At 25.8% G+C, this 17,059-nt stretch overlaps 1 protein-coding gene across 3 annotated transcripts; it reads left to right on the top strand.

Annotated features, from left to right (window-relative positions):
- Positions 1 to 5: 5 nt before the first annotated feature.
- Positions 6 to 17,052, top strand: LOC113551420. Of its 3 annotated transcripts, XR_003405119.1 has the most exons (8): positions 6 to 197; positions 3,014 to 3,071; positions 12,554 to 12,606; positions 14,616 to 14,651; positions 14,764 to 14,878; positions 16,290 to 16,425; positions 16,488 to 16,608; positions 16,683 to 16,860. XR_003405119.1 is itself a non-coding variant. In XM_026953658.1 (7 exons), the coding sequence occupies exons 1-6, from the start codon at positions 132 to 134 to the stop codon at positions 16,385 to 16,387; spliced, it is 426 nt and encodes a 141-aa protein (XP_026809459.1). In that variant the 5' UTR covers positions 6 to 131; the 3' UTR covers positions 16,388 to 16,425; positions 16,683 to 16,860. The 3 variants fall into 3 exon arrangements, 2 of the variants coding, with proteins under 2 accessions (XP_026809459.1, XP_026809458.1); XM_026953658.1 differs by lacking the exon at positions 16,488 to 16,608; XM_026953657.1 differs by lacking the exon at positions 16,488 to 16,608 and having other exon boundaries at positions 8 to 197; positions 16,290 to 16,392; positions 16,683 to 17,052.
- The last annotated feature ends 7 nt before the right edge of the window (positions 17,053 to 17,059 follow it).

Here is a 17,059-nt window from a genome sequence, read left to right as displayed (position 1 = left end):
TAAAATGTATAGGTATTACTATGATATTGTAATAAAACGACGTGCACAGTCTTTTTCCGACGGGGTGTCCCTATAGAGTGATATTAACGACAATAATTCTCCGGTCCACACAGACGCAATAAACTTACGAAATGATTTCCTCAACGTTCTACGTATCATTGCTGTTCGGTATTGGGATGTTGATTTCATGTAGCTTCGTAAGTATTGACATAATATATTTTAGACACTAAGCGCCGGTTGCGAAATTTTCTTGCAATTGTAAAATCTATACGAATTCATATAACATATGATATGTAGAATACACCTCGTTTAGCAGAGGTGGATTGGAACCAAAAGATCCAATTTTCTGAATAAAAATCGTCCTTACACGTCTTAACTTATTATTTTATTAGTTTTTAAATTTGTGGTTTAAAAAAAAAAACAAGTTAATATTGTTTTACTTGTCGATTTAACATTAATCCCACCCTCTTTAAATTATATTAGATACATTGTAAGATAACAATTTTTCTTTTTACCAATGCTTCACAAATATATGTGTTTGTTGACTGCATTCGTTTTTAAAACGAAAAAACCACATGGCCAGTTTTAATAAACAAGAATCTGTTAGATATAATATTGTATTTAATTATATTTAATAGTTTATAAAAAGAAAAATTATAAATATGTTTTTTCGATATTTTTAACTGCTTAAATCATCAAGCCTTTTGACGTAGAACAAACTAGAATCATTATATTATCATTTTATTTAAAAAAAAAAAATATATCGTTAAGTAGATAAACGATCTGCTGTACCTATAGTTAATGTCGAGTGTACGTCGTAATTGAGTTAATGAATACGTTAAATTTAAATTTAACTATGAATCAGTGTATACAATGAAAAACGATTCTGTGTGGAGATTTTTTGCAAACAATGGTTACCAAAGTACTTACTGAATCCATTTTACTACCAAAAATCACCCTCAGACTTGATGATTGGAACATTTTTGTTTTACTAGAAAAAGTGTCCGAGTTTCCAATTCAATAAAGAAAAACAATATGAACATATTAAACTATATTCAAATATTGTAAAATCGATACATTTATCCAGTGCTTAAATTTCAGTGAGATGTGGAAAGACAAATTCTTACTTCTTTAAAAAAAAAATTATGCGTACCCTTTTCAATTATCTTAATCAGTAAGACATTTAAATGTTCAGGTATTCACGATTTATTTTTTACAGTTTTGCGAATTATAATTTTTTATGGATTCAGTTGAAATTAATCGTTTAACAAAATTTAGTTTTACTATGGTTGCTTCTCGCCATGAAATTAATTTGTAATGGTAATGTAACAATTTGTTTTTGATAATAAAATACAGACATTTGTATTTATTTTACTTTTAGGAAATTTGTTTTGTAAAGCCTCAATAGTTATGTAATTATTGTCATTCGTAGAAGAAATTATAATTCGAAATGATTAATATATGTATTTACCGAAAACATTGTTAATTGAATATCCGAACCAAAGCCTATAAAATCGTCAAGATTCCAATTCTTAGGTTACACAAATACCACGCTCTTATATATATATATATATAACATAATATATTATGATATCATTTTGATGCTGGCTGATATGCTGACTGAATTTATAATTTCTTGTCTGGCCATTACAATAATAAACGATTAATGACGTCTGATCATTTCCCCTCTTTCCGCATTCTCCCGTAGCGTGACCTTTATAGGGAGAGTAGGTATTTTGACTGCGGTAAAAACATTATTGCGTACCTTGTACAATTGTGAATCTCCGTATATTATACAAGGTCTGAAACAGATATTGATTAGATGATCGGATGTGATTTATTTGTCGTGTCCAATCGAAATTGGACAGCAGAAAATAAAAATTGTGATACCACTATACAATTATTATCTATATTTTTACCGTTCCGAGTAATATTACAAATCTGTATTTAAAAACGATATGTATAATAGGGATATAATATATAAATAGATAGATGAAATTGCATTGTAATGTTTTATTTTGAGTTCATGCGTATTGTGAATAATGTACAAAACCACCAAACAAAAGTTGCAATTATAGTGTCAATATTTATGTATTAAAACTATGATTTTTGGCATGTTTAAGTATACTTCGGTCTAAAGGACCCTATTTTAAAATACTTAACTCTTTATGCAATTTAAGTGTTGTTCTTATAGTGTCTTGTATCGATACAAACTTTTTTTTTAAATGTATTACCTTTAATTATGTTAATTCTTCAGGAATAGACTTTTTTTGATAATTTTGATTTACGTATCCAAAATGTATTCCAAAAAGATAAATTCCAACTTGTTGAACTTGATGCCTGAAAAAATGGTAGTTAATACTAATTTATAAAATTTAAATAATTTGAAAAAGTTATCTGAGTATACTTATAAATAATAGATTAAAAATCACTTATTTTTATCCGTATTGTAAAATCATTATTAAGGATCATTATGGCACTGTATACGCGTAATGTGTTTGACATACAAATTTAATAACTCAATTAGTTGAAATTTCAATTTAAGTGCATCAACGTTTTCAAAAAAAGTATCTGATAAATGCTTTATAAATTAAAGAGTGGTTCTCATTTATGCAATTAAATATTGTTTACTTTTGTTCTTAAGTTTACTCAAAAGTTTTAAAATTCAAAGTTTGAATTATTAATATTTCATTAAATGACACAAGAGGGACGATCGTCTTCGATAAATAACCCTGAATATTAATATAAAATATATTCAATAAGACCAGTACTATGTATAAATTAAAAAGCATAATATAATTAATGGAATTGAAAATGCTCGTTATAATTTTTATATTATTTATCTGTCACATCATCCACATACATCTTGCAGTATATCTATATAATTATTGTTGGATAAAACAATAGTTACATCTGTTTTGAATTATATTTTGAACAGTAAATAAATAATATTTTCATTGTTGTTGTTGTTGTTATTATTATTATTTTAATGTGTGTATGTTTTTGTACACAGGGGCGATTTACGACGGAACAAATCGATCACTACGGAAAAGCGTGCAACGCCAGCGAAGGTAAAAACCGTTTCGTCGTCGACATTGTTATATTCTGTCACGTTTCCGAACGTATTTCCTGCGGTTATTTTTTTCGACGTTACAAATATAATCTAAATAAAAAAAAAAAAAAAGCAAACATTATAATAAGAAAAAATAACGTATAAACAAAACCAAACGTAAACACGAACATCTCTATCATTTGACACTGCGGTCGTATTATTATTCCATCATTACTGTAGGTAACATAAAATACCCTCATAGATATTATATATTATAGTATTTGTGAGTAAATAGTGTACGTATGACATTGTATTATATTATAACTGCCACGGGTCGGAGTTACAAATTCGACCAAACGTCCGGATAATCAACTGATGCTACGACGATATTGTATTACGATGATGATAGGTATGTGCGCGCTGATATCGCAGATACCGGACGTTAATAATAATATATATAATAGTATATAGGACGTTCATCGTTATCGGTCATCGTAGTGAATCACTGTTGATCACCCGAGTGCGTGCACCCGTACAGGGTGATTCTTACGATGTAAAATACTTTTATACCTCGAAAAGTATATATCCCTTGTTTTGATAAGCAATTTCTACGTAGGTGGGTAGTTTGAATTAAAATTATAAGATTTTTTAAGGAAAAACTATAATGTTTATTATTTTTTATCGTTTTATTAATTATCTTGGGTTTTTGATATGCTCGTATTAATCCAATACTGAAAGAGTAGGTCACTAATTAAGTAGGTATAGCATGTTATTGTTATATTATTACAAATAAAATTAGTATACTTTTTCAAGAATGGTTTTATTTTTTGGAATGACTTTAAATTAAAAATAATCGAACAAAAACTGAAACATTAATATTTTCAATTTAACGATTGTTGATTGTTAAAATAATGTATTCAAATTTGGATTTTTGAAATTTGTTCATACTAAAAAATGGTTTGTTCAAACTATAATACTTAATATTTATTTTTATGCCAATAAGAAATTAATTTTTCTTTTAAATGAGAATCACTTATTTTACTGTAAATTTTAAGCACATTTTTTTTTTTTTTTTGAAAACTTTGATGCATCTAAATATCAATTAAAATTTGTTATTTTCAAGTTATTAAACTTAATAAAGTTAAACGTAAAAAATAAAATGGATTTAATTTTCAGTCTAGTACTTAATAATACTTAATACTTATTAAATCATACAATTTTTACAAACCATACATTTTTTTAAATAAATAAATTTAATTTTTAAGTCATCTTAAAATTATAATACTCTATCTATGTCTTATATATTTAAATCTGTTATTATGAATTATAACTCTTATACATTCTTAGCAACTTATATTTAAAATTGTAATTTATAGTAATCAACATTAATAAGAAATCTGTAAAATTTTTTAGTAAAAAAAAAGGTTTGTATTCACACAAGACATTTTTGAATGTAATAAAAAGTCAAATTATTTTAAAATACGGCCTTGAATACTAATATTTAAATGTTCCAAGATCAGAATTTTTTTAAATAAGAAAAATTGGTAGTGACTAGTGGGAATGATTAATGTATCACCCTGTTTATACCAATACGAATAACGACTATAATGATGTATCGGCATACGTTTTGCAAACGCTTTATCGTAGTTATTTGGTATGACATGCATATATAGCCTTAGCCTTTTTGTTTCATTTTCGCATTGACCTTTATTTTTTGGGGTTATTATATTTATGAGTGGTGACTGCCAAAGTGCCAACTATGAAGTTTCATATTATTTTTGTTTAAAGGATCGGCCGTGATATAGTTATTCGGTAGATGAAAAAAATTACATTCGAGCGGTTCAATGTAGTGTTTAATGAAATCCATCAAGAATAACTAGACAAAAATGAAATAATTGCCTGTTATATAGGTACTGTTAATTGATAATATTTCCATTTAAATTTTGAAAATGCCTAATTTATGTAGAAAACGTTACTAAGATTTTTATAAAGTTTTTTTATTTACAGCTATTATGATCAATAAATTGATGTTCCTTAGGCAATTTTATAATAAACGGCAAATGTCTTATACAAACTAAATGTATAGACACGATCAAATTGATTAACTATAATTCAAATTCATTTTACTCATGAAAAACTACTATGCAATTTCGAGTTATATAATATTTTATTATTAACATGATAATAGCACACATATTATTAGCAAACATTTAATTTTTACTTCATCAAAACGTATATTTCCCGGATATAGGTAATCGTTATCTCTCAACTGGATTTTAGTGCCCATTAACTGTCCACTTACATGTGTAATCTTGATCTGTAGTTGTTTTTTTGCCGTTAAAAATTATTTTTCCAAGATTATTTTACAATTACGATTCATTCTTGAATATATTTTTAGTTTAGTTTAGAATTAGAATTAGAATTCTTCAGTTTAGAATATATCTTTATCTATTACTAACTTCGATAGTAATCATAATTAATTCATTTCCATTGAAATGGACGCTGGTAATGAAAAGGTTAAATTATAATATTTACTCAAATTTTTTTTTGTGCCAATATTCTTGTATGCTCGCACAACGCAGTATTCGTATTATTAACAACGTAACCTAACTTATTTTATAATAATAATTAATTATGTTTGAAATATTTACTCCAAATTTTTACCTATAATACAATTAATGATAAATAAATTATGTAAAAATAAGCCTAATAAATTTTCATTAAACATTAATATCATAATAAGTCATAACGACGGTCTGTCGCAGTGTTTGTCTACTTAACCCATATATATATATATATCTAAAACATAAATCTTAATAACTTATTCAAGAATAAATAAAGTAGATTATATTATCCAGTCCAATCATCTATAAAATATTAAAATGATTTTGAAATATACATTGATCGCGTATGTAGTGCGTTCAAAATCTATAATTATTTAAACCTATAAAAATGTATATTTCTACTGTAAATTATATTTCATTTATACTTGAATTAAGACATTTTAATATTTTCAGTTTCAAAAAAACAAACAATTTCATTTTAATCTTTAAAATTAGATGTAGATTTTCCACGGCAGAATATCAAATCATCAACAGATAAAAGTGTATACAAATAACATAATTATAAATCAACAACAAATTAAAAATTTACCTTAGATAGTTACTAGTTACTATAGGTAGAATAACGTGTTCTAAAAATATAAACGACCAATTTATTGTAATCTAAAATCGTTCTTCATGTCGATAATCATTTTCCCGTAGTACGAGAATGAACAAATTCAAATGCATTAAAAAAGTGCATTCCTTGCAGTTAAATAGTTATAATGAATATAGGTATGCGTTGGTCATTACGATTATAATATCGAATTACGATAATGTGAACGGAATGTGGAAGTAATACTATTATATACGAGATTATTACATGATCCTGTTATGCGTGAATATATTATGTGCATTATTATTATATTTAAATGCATTATTATTATCGATGTAGATATCGTTTTCAAATGTAAATTATATCGATCGAAATCCAATAATTTAGAATGATTCTCTATATACATACTTTTTTAGTGTTGTAAAACACAATATGTCATATGTCATCCACGCGGAATATTATAATAAAGTAATAAAAACAATTAATTGCTACAAATATATTAAATTAATCGATATTATTTTTCCGTTCAATTTTTTTCATTAATAACAATTACTCAATATAATATTTGTGTTTTTTTTTTTTTATGAAACTCTTAGGTGCAAATATGTGTAATTTTTTCATGGTTCTTTATTTTTTATCTTTATTTAGTCATTATTTTCTTTCATCACATTTTCTACGGAAAACACAACAATTATAGGTCTGGTTTATATCACCAATCAAATATATTGTATCACAAAAACAAAATTTTAGATAGTTTTTGTTTTTTAATGATATTTATCGCATTCAATTTCATAATCACTAAAATAAATTATATTTATATGGTACTTACTTGTTTCGGGAGGAAGGGAAAGGGCGTCCACAGACATTTTCTGAAGAGAGTGGAATAATATTTTTATTTTTAAATTTTTTAGTTTCACTATCCAATTAGTGGACAAGTATGGATTGTAACATATTTTCTCTGATATAGGTAAGAAATGTAAAAATGATTAATAATTATAAATTATAGATAGTTAAAACTATTGAAACTTAATCGGCATCAATATTTTTAATTAATTAATGCATAGTCTTATATTAAAAAATGCATTTTATTTAATACATACAATGTTACTTACCACTGATTTTAGGGTTGTAAATGATTTATACAATTTAATCTTTGTAGGTTCTATAAAATATATAAATAACATTCAAACCATTTTGAAATCAACTTGTTTTTTTATTACCTAAAAAAATCAAAAAAAAAAAACATTATTTAGCATTATTTTAATTAACAAATTTAACAAATAATTAAGAACGGCCTAACTGAAGAATACAGACAACTTTTAATTAATATTAGTGTACTTAACATCTATTTATATATATATAGTGTTATAAATAATTTTGAGTTTAAAACGGAAATCGGATATCCTTTTAAAATACCAGAAACGGAACTAGTATAATAGTATATATAATTCATCAAAATTTCTATGTTTTGGGTGGAATTAGTATGGAACCTTATTTGGAAGTGGAAAAGCTAAGTGATCTCTACGTAAATATGAAAAAAAAAATGAAATTCTCCTGGAGCGACTATAACGTCAATATAGTTTTGCAAAGCTTATAGCAGAGTCTATTTTTTATTTAAATAATTTTTAAAAATCATTATTAGTTGCTAAAAACAAATATGACAAATTCTCATTCAAGTATTAGTTATTATTCTGTTTTTATTATTTAATAACTAATTATATGTATAACAATATTACCATTTTAGTGAAAAGTTACCTCATATCATATGTTATAATATATTGGCAAATAAAAGACAATTGACTTATTATAAGCTATAGTGTGGTTGGTCAGGTTGGTCTTTTAGAATGATTTCTTGAGATAGGGGCGGTTTAATGTTATATTTAGATGTTTTTTTTTTTGCTGATTTTAAAATTGAAATGAGATTCTTCGGTTTTATTTCACTGTTGTTCTAATCTGTTGGATCAATTAATTGTAAATAAGACAAGGTTAGGTTACTGATATTTATTAATTCATTATTATCACCACGTTAGCCGGCCATTGTGATTCTGTTTATTTTGCATGAACCAATATGTGCTTAGAATGTTCTATTCTCGTTTTTAATGATTTTTTTTTTAACTGTTGTTTGTAGCCTATATTACTGGGCATACATATAGCTTAATATATTATCGTTCATATTAGTCATTATTCAATACACACTTTATACTTTCACGCTATTAATAATTCTACTATACTCACAATGAACTTTGGTAGGTATTAGTGCTGTATTACACATTACAGTGTGGTGTATTAAATAGCATATTTCGATCCTTAGAAAAAACGTGTATTTTATTTAGGTAGGTATAACTTTTAATTACGTAATTTTTTTCGATAGTATGGGGTTAGTATTCGTCTTTTCCATTTACAATTTTAACCTATGTTTAAGCGCGTGCAAGGTACTTTCATGCTTAATACACGTAAAATGTACTTAATAATACGGCAAGATCATACCAAATATATGTAGTGTAATCAGATTAAATGTTAATACTGTCTACTATACCATAATAATCGAACACACAAAGTTATGCATTTTGGCAGCCCCATGAATTCGAATTACTTTCTGGCGAACAATTTAAAGATTTTCATCAGCTGTTATAATAATATTATGGTCTCGGACACCTATAGGTACAATATTTTCTTAAAAAGCTTCTTTAAAAATATCACAGAGTGGTATTAAGGTACGTTTAAAGACATTTATAAGTGAAACGCCGTACCAATATCATATTATAATTGTATTAGGTGATTTTATTTTTTCAAAAATCAATTTTGAAATAGTAATAACACTATAAATGTATATTAAAAGTAAATAAATACTTCTAGCATTTCCTCTCTTACTGTCAATGTATATTGTATGTATTGCACACCTATAAGTTACTCGACTTTGACACTATATATGACCACTGTTCTTCTCCTAATATGATGCAGTTTATGACAAAAAAAATACAACTTGTAAAACATTTTACGTTTGGAATAAAAATAAATTGTGAAAGATGTGTTCTAATAACTTATGAAACACTATTCGAAACGTCAAAAAATACCAAATAAAATGTAAAATATCTGCTTCTACGTAATGCGTATATAAAACCTATCTATAATTTAACCTAGGTACAATATTATACACACGACTAAAAGAAAATAATAATGTGTAAAATATATAATCGCCTTAACCCTATATAATTATTATTATTATGATTACTTCCGCGCTCACGCATTGTATCCAAATCAAATATAATTATAATACTATAATCGCTGGTTTGTCTGTTATTCGATCCGATGTTGTACAATATTATGCGTTATAGTGGTAAGCCATCACCGACTACCATTCGTGATCTGTACTACACACAGTTAAATACATCGATAACCGAGCACGTCGCGTGAATCGTCCATGTGTGATAATATACTTAGCGCATTGTTGATTTAATCTCATCAATGTTAGATTATACAACGTAGTTTGCAGTAACCTATTTGCAAATCACTCTCGTCCTGTTCAAATGTCGCACGGTATACTCCGCCCCAAGCGGTCAATTGGTTAAAATGTTTGTGCCACAAAGCAGATTTTTTATTTACGTAAAAAATTCATTTTATTGCATTATATTGTTGTGTATTGTATTCCCGAAACAAACTATAATATTTAAATGCAATTTACAAGTACAACGATTAATTATTTTCTTAATTTAATTACGAAGGTGTTTGTTATTACTCTTATTGGATATTAATATCGTTTATTACCGATAAGGTTATGTTTGTATATTTTTCATAGTTCATAATAATATAGTGGAGTAAAATATTTTTTTTTTTAATGCTATAATCATATCATAAAATACAAAAAATAAGAATATTAAAAATACAATTTCAACGTAATGTTATAATAAACAATTTACTAAAATAAATATATATATATATTTTATAGTAATTATTTTTACATTGTATAATATGAATTTTTCATTATAATAAATATTGGGTACTGATTTTTATTATTTTATCAAAATTCTATGAAAACCAAAAATTATCAATAAGTACATACAAGTATAATATTATGCAAAAAATTATTATTTGTAAATTTAAAATAGGTATAGGCATCATGAATTAAATGTGTGTTATATTTAAAAATTATCATGACTAAGCAAACAAAATAATCTAACTAATAAATATAATGTTTCTTATTATTAGCACATACCACGTAAAATAATATATCGATAGGTATCAAATTATGAGTAATTTAAAATTTACAATATTAAAACTACCATAATATAAAGTCATGCTTTTACAGATTACAATATCATAACCACCTTACGTAGAGCCCTGGATAATATGCTTACCTTTAGATTTGATAATAAATAAATTCATTATAATATTAAAAATAATAGAGCAAATAGTATTCAGAATATAAAATTTGCTTTGTTTTGTGTTACTAAGATGAAAACAACACTCACGTGTCTTACAACGTGCTCTTACGAGTTAAGACTTTACTATGTTATCGTGCTATTATTACGTTAAAAAAACAAACAATTTTTCATTTTTTAATCACAATTTCGGTGTTATATTTCAATAATTTGCACACAAAATTAGTAATAATAACCACTGTGTTTTTAAACAATGGTGCTTCGTCATAGTGTATAATATAATGACTTTTATATTAGTTTACATAATATTTACCAACGTCTCGTTAAATATTATTCGTCACACAGCCTTTGATACTGGACAACCATGAATATAATATAGGTATTGGTAATTACACTTAATCAACTTCTGTTTATTTAAATTGAGCGTTGATTTTTTTCTCTGTTACTTTTATTTTTCCAACGTTTTTTATAACACAATAATATAGATACTACGACTGTAATAATTTCACTAAATGTCATCAGTGCACTGGTCCGGAATAAATTTACCACTACAAATTTTATTCGATTTCTACGTTTATTAAATAAATATATAAATATATATATATATATATATATATATTGAGATACAACTTTTTAATTACTACGTGCGAGTATTGTTTTTTTTTTTTTTGTCGTACAATCACAAATTATAAATAATGATAGACAATTTCTTCTTTTTTCTATTTCTTTTACCAAATATAATTGTTGACAAATATTTAGGCACTAAATCAATAGGTTTAGATTTTACTGCATATTCTTAGTTAGATGGTTTTTAAGGAAATTATTATTTGTAAAAATAAAAATTCAAACTATAATAATTTTTAATTTCTAAAACTGTATGTATCAAAGTCTTAGGATGAAATAATACTGCTCCGTGATTTATTTATTCTTAAAAAATCAAATTAATTTCAAAAATACTTCGTTATCACTATTAATTATTCAATGTTAATAATCATTTTTCAATATAACTTTTGTATTGGTGTGGATCAATAGAAAACAACGTAATCTGTGTACAAAAAAAGCGTTTTAAGATATTTATGATGCTCAAAATAAAAACAAAATTATTAATTTATGAAAAAATAATTTTAATTGAGACTCTTGAGCAAATTTAATAGCCAGGTACGCCTTTTCTTATGTAGTTATAAGCACATAGTGGTCTACGAAAAATGAATGACTTTTGAATGAGCAGTACTGACGTCAGCTACGAGTACCTATATGATGATTACAATTTGCATTTAGTTCATAACATGATATAACTATGTATGTTCATAAAGTTAAGTTAAACGCCGTTGAACGTGTTGTCGAACAGATTAACTAAGACCTCTTTAAAATATGTCCCTCGTTTTCAATGTTTCAACTTACAAAATAGCGGAGTTCTGTTTGTTTAAAAACTTGTTCAACTATCATCGTATGGACGCGGATTTCTTGAATACTTAGTTGAGCTATAGTAAATGCATGTATTATCACTATTTATTTAAAAGGAAATAATATATATTATAACGAGATATCAAGTAACTAAAAATTATTTATGAATATTAACAACAATATGATGAAACATTTCCAAGTTTTTTTCTAAGTAACACTAATTAATAAAATTTATTTTTTTTAAAAAAAAAATGCCGAAGAGAACTTAACGATTTCCACTTTTATAATACGATATTGCACATAATAGGTATTTATCAACTATATTACAATATTACAAATGAATTATGAGTACCACGTAATGTATAAACTTAGATTCGTAGAACGATATAGATATCACATAATGATATCATGTATTATGTGTTCGGCGAAAAATATTATTCGCCGAGATATAATTTGTAAGAATTGCACAAACAAATATATAATATATTATGTATGCAATTTATAGGTACTTATTTGTCTGGAAAACTAATCTAAATCTCGTTTTTTTTTATTTATTTATTAGATGATCTCGTCATAGTCAAATCCTACAAGGTGCCAACTTCGGACACTGGAAAGGTAATATTGTGAATATTCATTATCGGTTAATCGATTATATTAAATAACAGAGCTGGTAAATGAATATTACATCTGTCAAAATGATTGATTTACGTATTGATTTCAATATTTGATGGAATGAGTCCCGAGGTCAATTACAATAAAGCATAAATTAATTTAGCGAAATAAAACTGCTGTCCAAATAATATATTATGTCACGAACAAAACGAATACAATTACACGGTGGTTAATAATTAAATATATAGTTAATAGCAATCAATCGTATTATGAGACTGTTGTATATACCTACAAAATCCGACGACCTTAATAGTTTTATAGATTTAACTATTTGAGTTTTAGTTTGTCAGAATATAAAATTAATGTTAAATTCTTAAATCAACTGTTATAAAACATAAAACAAACACAAAAATTGGATTTATAATTTTTGGTCCTTTAATATTCTGAGCGGAGCTAATGTATTTATTTAACAATATGTGTATTTTGTTTTTGTATGGTTGTCACCTTTTTGGGCAGTAAAAATGCTTTGAGTTTCTATTTCAGGGGTAATTTCTGATAGAAAATTAGATCTAGTTTGTACTTAGGAGGATTAAAAGTAAAATATTCCCACTACTTATTAGGAGGAAAAATTAAATTAAAGAAAAACAGAAATTTTTACGCCAAACCGGTTTTGACAAAACTGAATTTTTTATCTTGTTTTAATTTACAAAAAAAATAACAGTAAAAACTTTGAATTTTTACCAAGTATTTATATAATAATATTCTATATGTGGTATAATTTTCAAAATATTTTGACTTTTTGTAAATGTCAATAAAAATATTTGCTAAACTCTTAAAATGTAATAAAAGTTTTTCTACAAGTTATTCTTATATTTATTTATGAAGACAAATAAATATAATATTTTTATATGTATTTGAAGTTTAAATTTTTAAATATTCGTCAAAATCAAAAAAATTTACTTGCTAAAAGTATTTCGTGGTAGAAATTTATAAAATTTTTAATTTGTGTTACTATAAAGTATAAGGTTTACAAATTAGAACAATATTCCACACAAGTTTCCATACTGGAACAGAAAAATCTAAAAATATTATTATAAATATAATTATGTTTTATGGATATTTTAAGTTAAAATTCTACAAAATTACATATTTTATAGATAAAAAATAATAATGTTCATTATTTTGTTATAGTTCAAAAACTCTATTCGTGGGAACTTTACGTATATTATGAATTTAACTATACACAATGGAATTTTCAAAATAATATGTAGATTAAATTTAATATATTACCTGTTTATATTATGAACCGGAATATGGATGCACACTTTTCACGGTAAGGTGGTATTGAGTCAAAAAATAATAAAATTATTAAAATACGGTATAAATATATATATTATAATATTAATAATAAAATAAATTCAATGTTCTCGGGAGAAAAAAAATCAATCTACTGTTGTAATATTAATAGTAGAATAAATAACTTTTATAAAAATGAAATATACTTAGTGATACTGGTACAGGCTGATTGTCTGGCTCCGCTCAGAATCGTTTTTCGTATACAATGATATATCAGCGAATTTAAATTAAACACATCCATTACGGTAACCCGCTCAACACCTATACTGTACAGCAGCGTGCGATGATACACACTTGCCTACTTTATTTTAAACTTAGATTAATCACGATATTATACGATGATAAGATTTTTTACATTGTACAATATGCATTAAGTAAAACTTGATCAAAAAATATTTGATTACTTGTAACAAATACGACTTACAATATTATATTTATATATATATATATATATACCTTTTGAATCTGTAAAAAAACCAAACATTTTCCAATGAACATCGGTAATCCGAGCTCGATTTCCGATCTTAAAAAAAGAAAAGCGTTCCGGTCCTATCGCGCCGGGTTATTTCCCAGATTAATGTATACGACGAAACGACTAAAAACAATTACTTATTACTTTTTGATTTAATTTAAATTTTTGTTCTGCTTGTTTTCAGTGCCTGATGAAATGTATGATCAGCAAACTAGGACTGGTAACAATTTATGCGTTTAGTTATTTTTTTTTTTTTTTTTTTGAAACGTTTACTCCGTATACAAGTGACTCGGTAAAAAGCAACGTAACACATATATATTTTATTATTTCAGTTGAACGACGATGGTTCGTACAACAAAACTGGCATGGAAGCGGGATTGAAGAAATACTGGTCGGAATGGTCTACGGATACAATTGAGAATATAAACAACAAGTGTTACGAAGAAGGTGATATTACTAACCATTTTATATCGTTTTATAATAATTATAATTATATTATATTAGCCGACGGCGAATAGAAAAGTGTCAAAAAAAAAAAAACGATATACGTCTGTGCTACATATCGTCAATCTATACAATATTATCATCAATAAATAGCAATACCCAATGAATGCGATAAAAAAAAAAAATCAGGAAAATTATTTTGTACAATCACAAAAACTATTGTTTTTCTTGTCGTGGCAAATCTTAAAACAGCTCACGAAAATACCTATGTTGTATACATGGTGATTCTTTTTCGATTTTTGTTTTTTTTTTCACCCTTTTATTTAATAGCGAAACCACTATCAACTTATGAATTTCAAATGGCAACCTATATTTAAAATGTACTAAATTAAAAAGGCTATTTTTTTTATGAATTTTAACGTTCAAATTATTATTTTTCGTTAATTTTTTAGTGAAATATGGCTTTTCAAAATTGGGTAGTTTTCGGTTTTTAACGTTTTTATAATATCTCTTGTTTCATATAATCATAATATGCAATAAACTCGTTGTCGACTATCGACACAGTGATAAACTTTGTACCGTAGTTACCAACGCCTTATAACCGTATAGCCTATAGGACGAACATCCAAAAATCTCAAACCACCCAATTTTGAGTAGCTGTAACTCACAAACGGATGTATGAAAAATAATAATTTTAACGTTAAAATTCATAAAAAAATAGTACGAAATTTTAAATATAGATTGCAGTTTGAAAATCAAAAATTGATAGTGATTTCACTATTAAATATTAGGGCCAAAAAAATAAAAATGATATATGGATTTAGAAAAGCATGAATCTAAAAATTTTAAAAAGTCAACACTTGACGAAATAATGAGTTTTTAATGAAAAACAAATTACTCTGTACATTGTATTTTAAAAAGCTACCGCCTACCAATGTCTGTAACATTAACTTAACTCAATTGACTCAAGTTAATTTTTTTCAATAACTTGCTCACGACCACTTAAACGTCAATTCAAAAGTAAACGCAAAAAAAAACAACTAACTGCTTGACCTTACAATTCATAAGCGCTCAGCTTTCGACGATACAAAATACAACTATACGTGATAATAATAATATTATTATGTACGCTTGTTCTGCAATTATCGCATAATATATTCATTTGAAAACAATGACACGGGATTTTATTTTTTTCACGCATTTTACTAGCAGTTTATTAAAATTGATTGAAAAACTACATCTGATATCATACGCGTACACGCACCCATAAATTCGGTATCTCTGTTCACCATCATCTCCAATATCACTCTACAAATACAGAAAATAATCGTACCAACTCTTATAGTTTATCTATACCTGTAACATTTTAGTAGATAAGTTTATACATTTATAATTATATATTTATTTATTACAGCATTGCTTGTGTCAAAGGACGTAGTAGCGACATGTAATTATGCGTATGTAGTGATGGCGTGCTTGAACAAGCAGTTGAAACTTGACAAATTGACTTAAAACTCGTAAGCCTCACATGAATTTCACATGATTAAATTGTATATAAATTTTAGTTACACAAAAGATTATAACTAATACCATTTAATTTATTTAATAATAGTGATGTCAAATTTCAAGACCATTTCAATAGATTTGAAGCTTAATCGTTTTTAATAAAAACCTATTATAAACATGCCAACTTTTGAAGCAGAATTTTTCTTGGAAATTTCCTTTTTAGAAACGTCTGAAATTTGACTATATTATGTAACTCATATGATCGTTATATCATCTACAGTATTGTTTTCTTTGTTTTCAGTTTGGCATATTGAAGCTGAAGAGATGACCGAAAGAACTAAGACGCGCATCAAACGTATATATTATTTTATTCATTTTAAAATCATACTATTTCTACTATTATGATTACTTTTACACTTAAACACTATGTATTAAACGATATAGTATTTAGTTAAATATAATAAACATGTATAAATATATATTTACAATTAGTTTTTGGTTTGTCACACTTTAGGATTTAAATGATATTTTCCGGTTTCCTTGATCCGACAGCGATCACCTTGACATAATTATGTATCGTATAAAATTGTGAAAAACCATCAGAATAATAATTATTATTATATTATATTAACGTTATAATAAAATACTATAATTTAATTGGTTAATGATAATGACGTA

The sequence above is a fragment of the Rhopalosiphum maidis genome, chromosome 2 (assembly GCF_003676215.2).
Source record: "Rhopalosiphum maidis isolate BTI-1 chromosome 2, ASM367621v3, whole genome shotgun sequence".
NCBI lineage: Eukaryota > Metazoa > Arthropoda > Insecta > Hemiptera > Aphididae > Rhopalosiphum > Rhopalosiphum maidis.
This window is presented reverse-complemented; position numbering and strand designations above follow the sequence as displayed.

Coding starts and splice junctions, on each gene's coding strand:
- LOC113551420 (XM_026953657.1), top strand. CDS start 132: ATGATTTCCTCAACGTTCTACGTATCATTGCTGTTCGGTATTGGGATG. Junction 198..3,013: donor TGTTGATTTCATGTAGCTTC/GTAAGTATTGAC, acceptor TTTTGTACACAG/GGGCGATTTACGACGGAACA. Junction 14,652..14,763: donor TGATCAGCAAACTAGGACTG/GTAACAATTTAT, acceptor TTATTATTTCAG/TTGAACGACGATGGTTCGTA.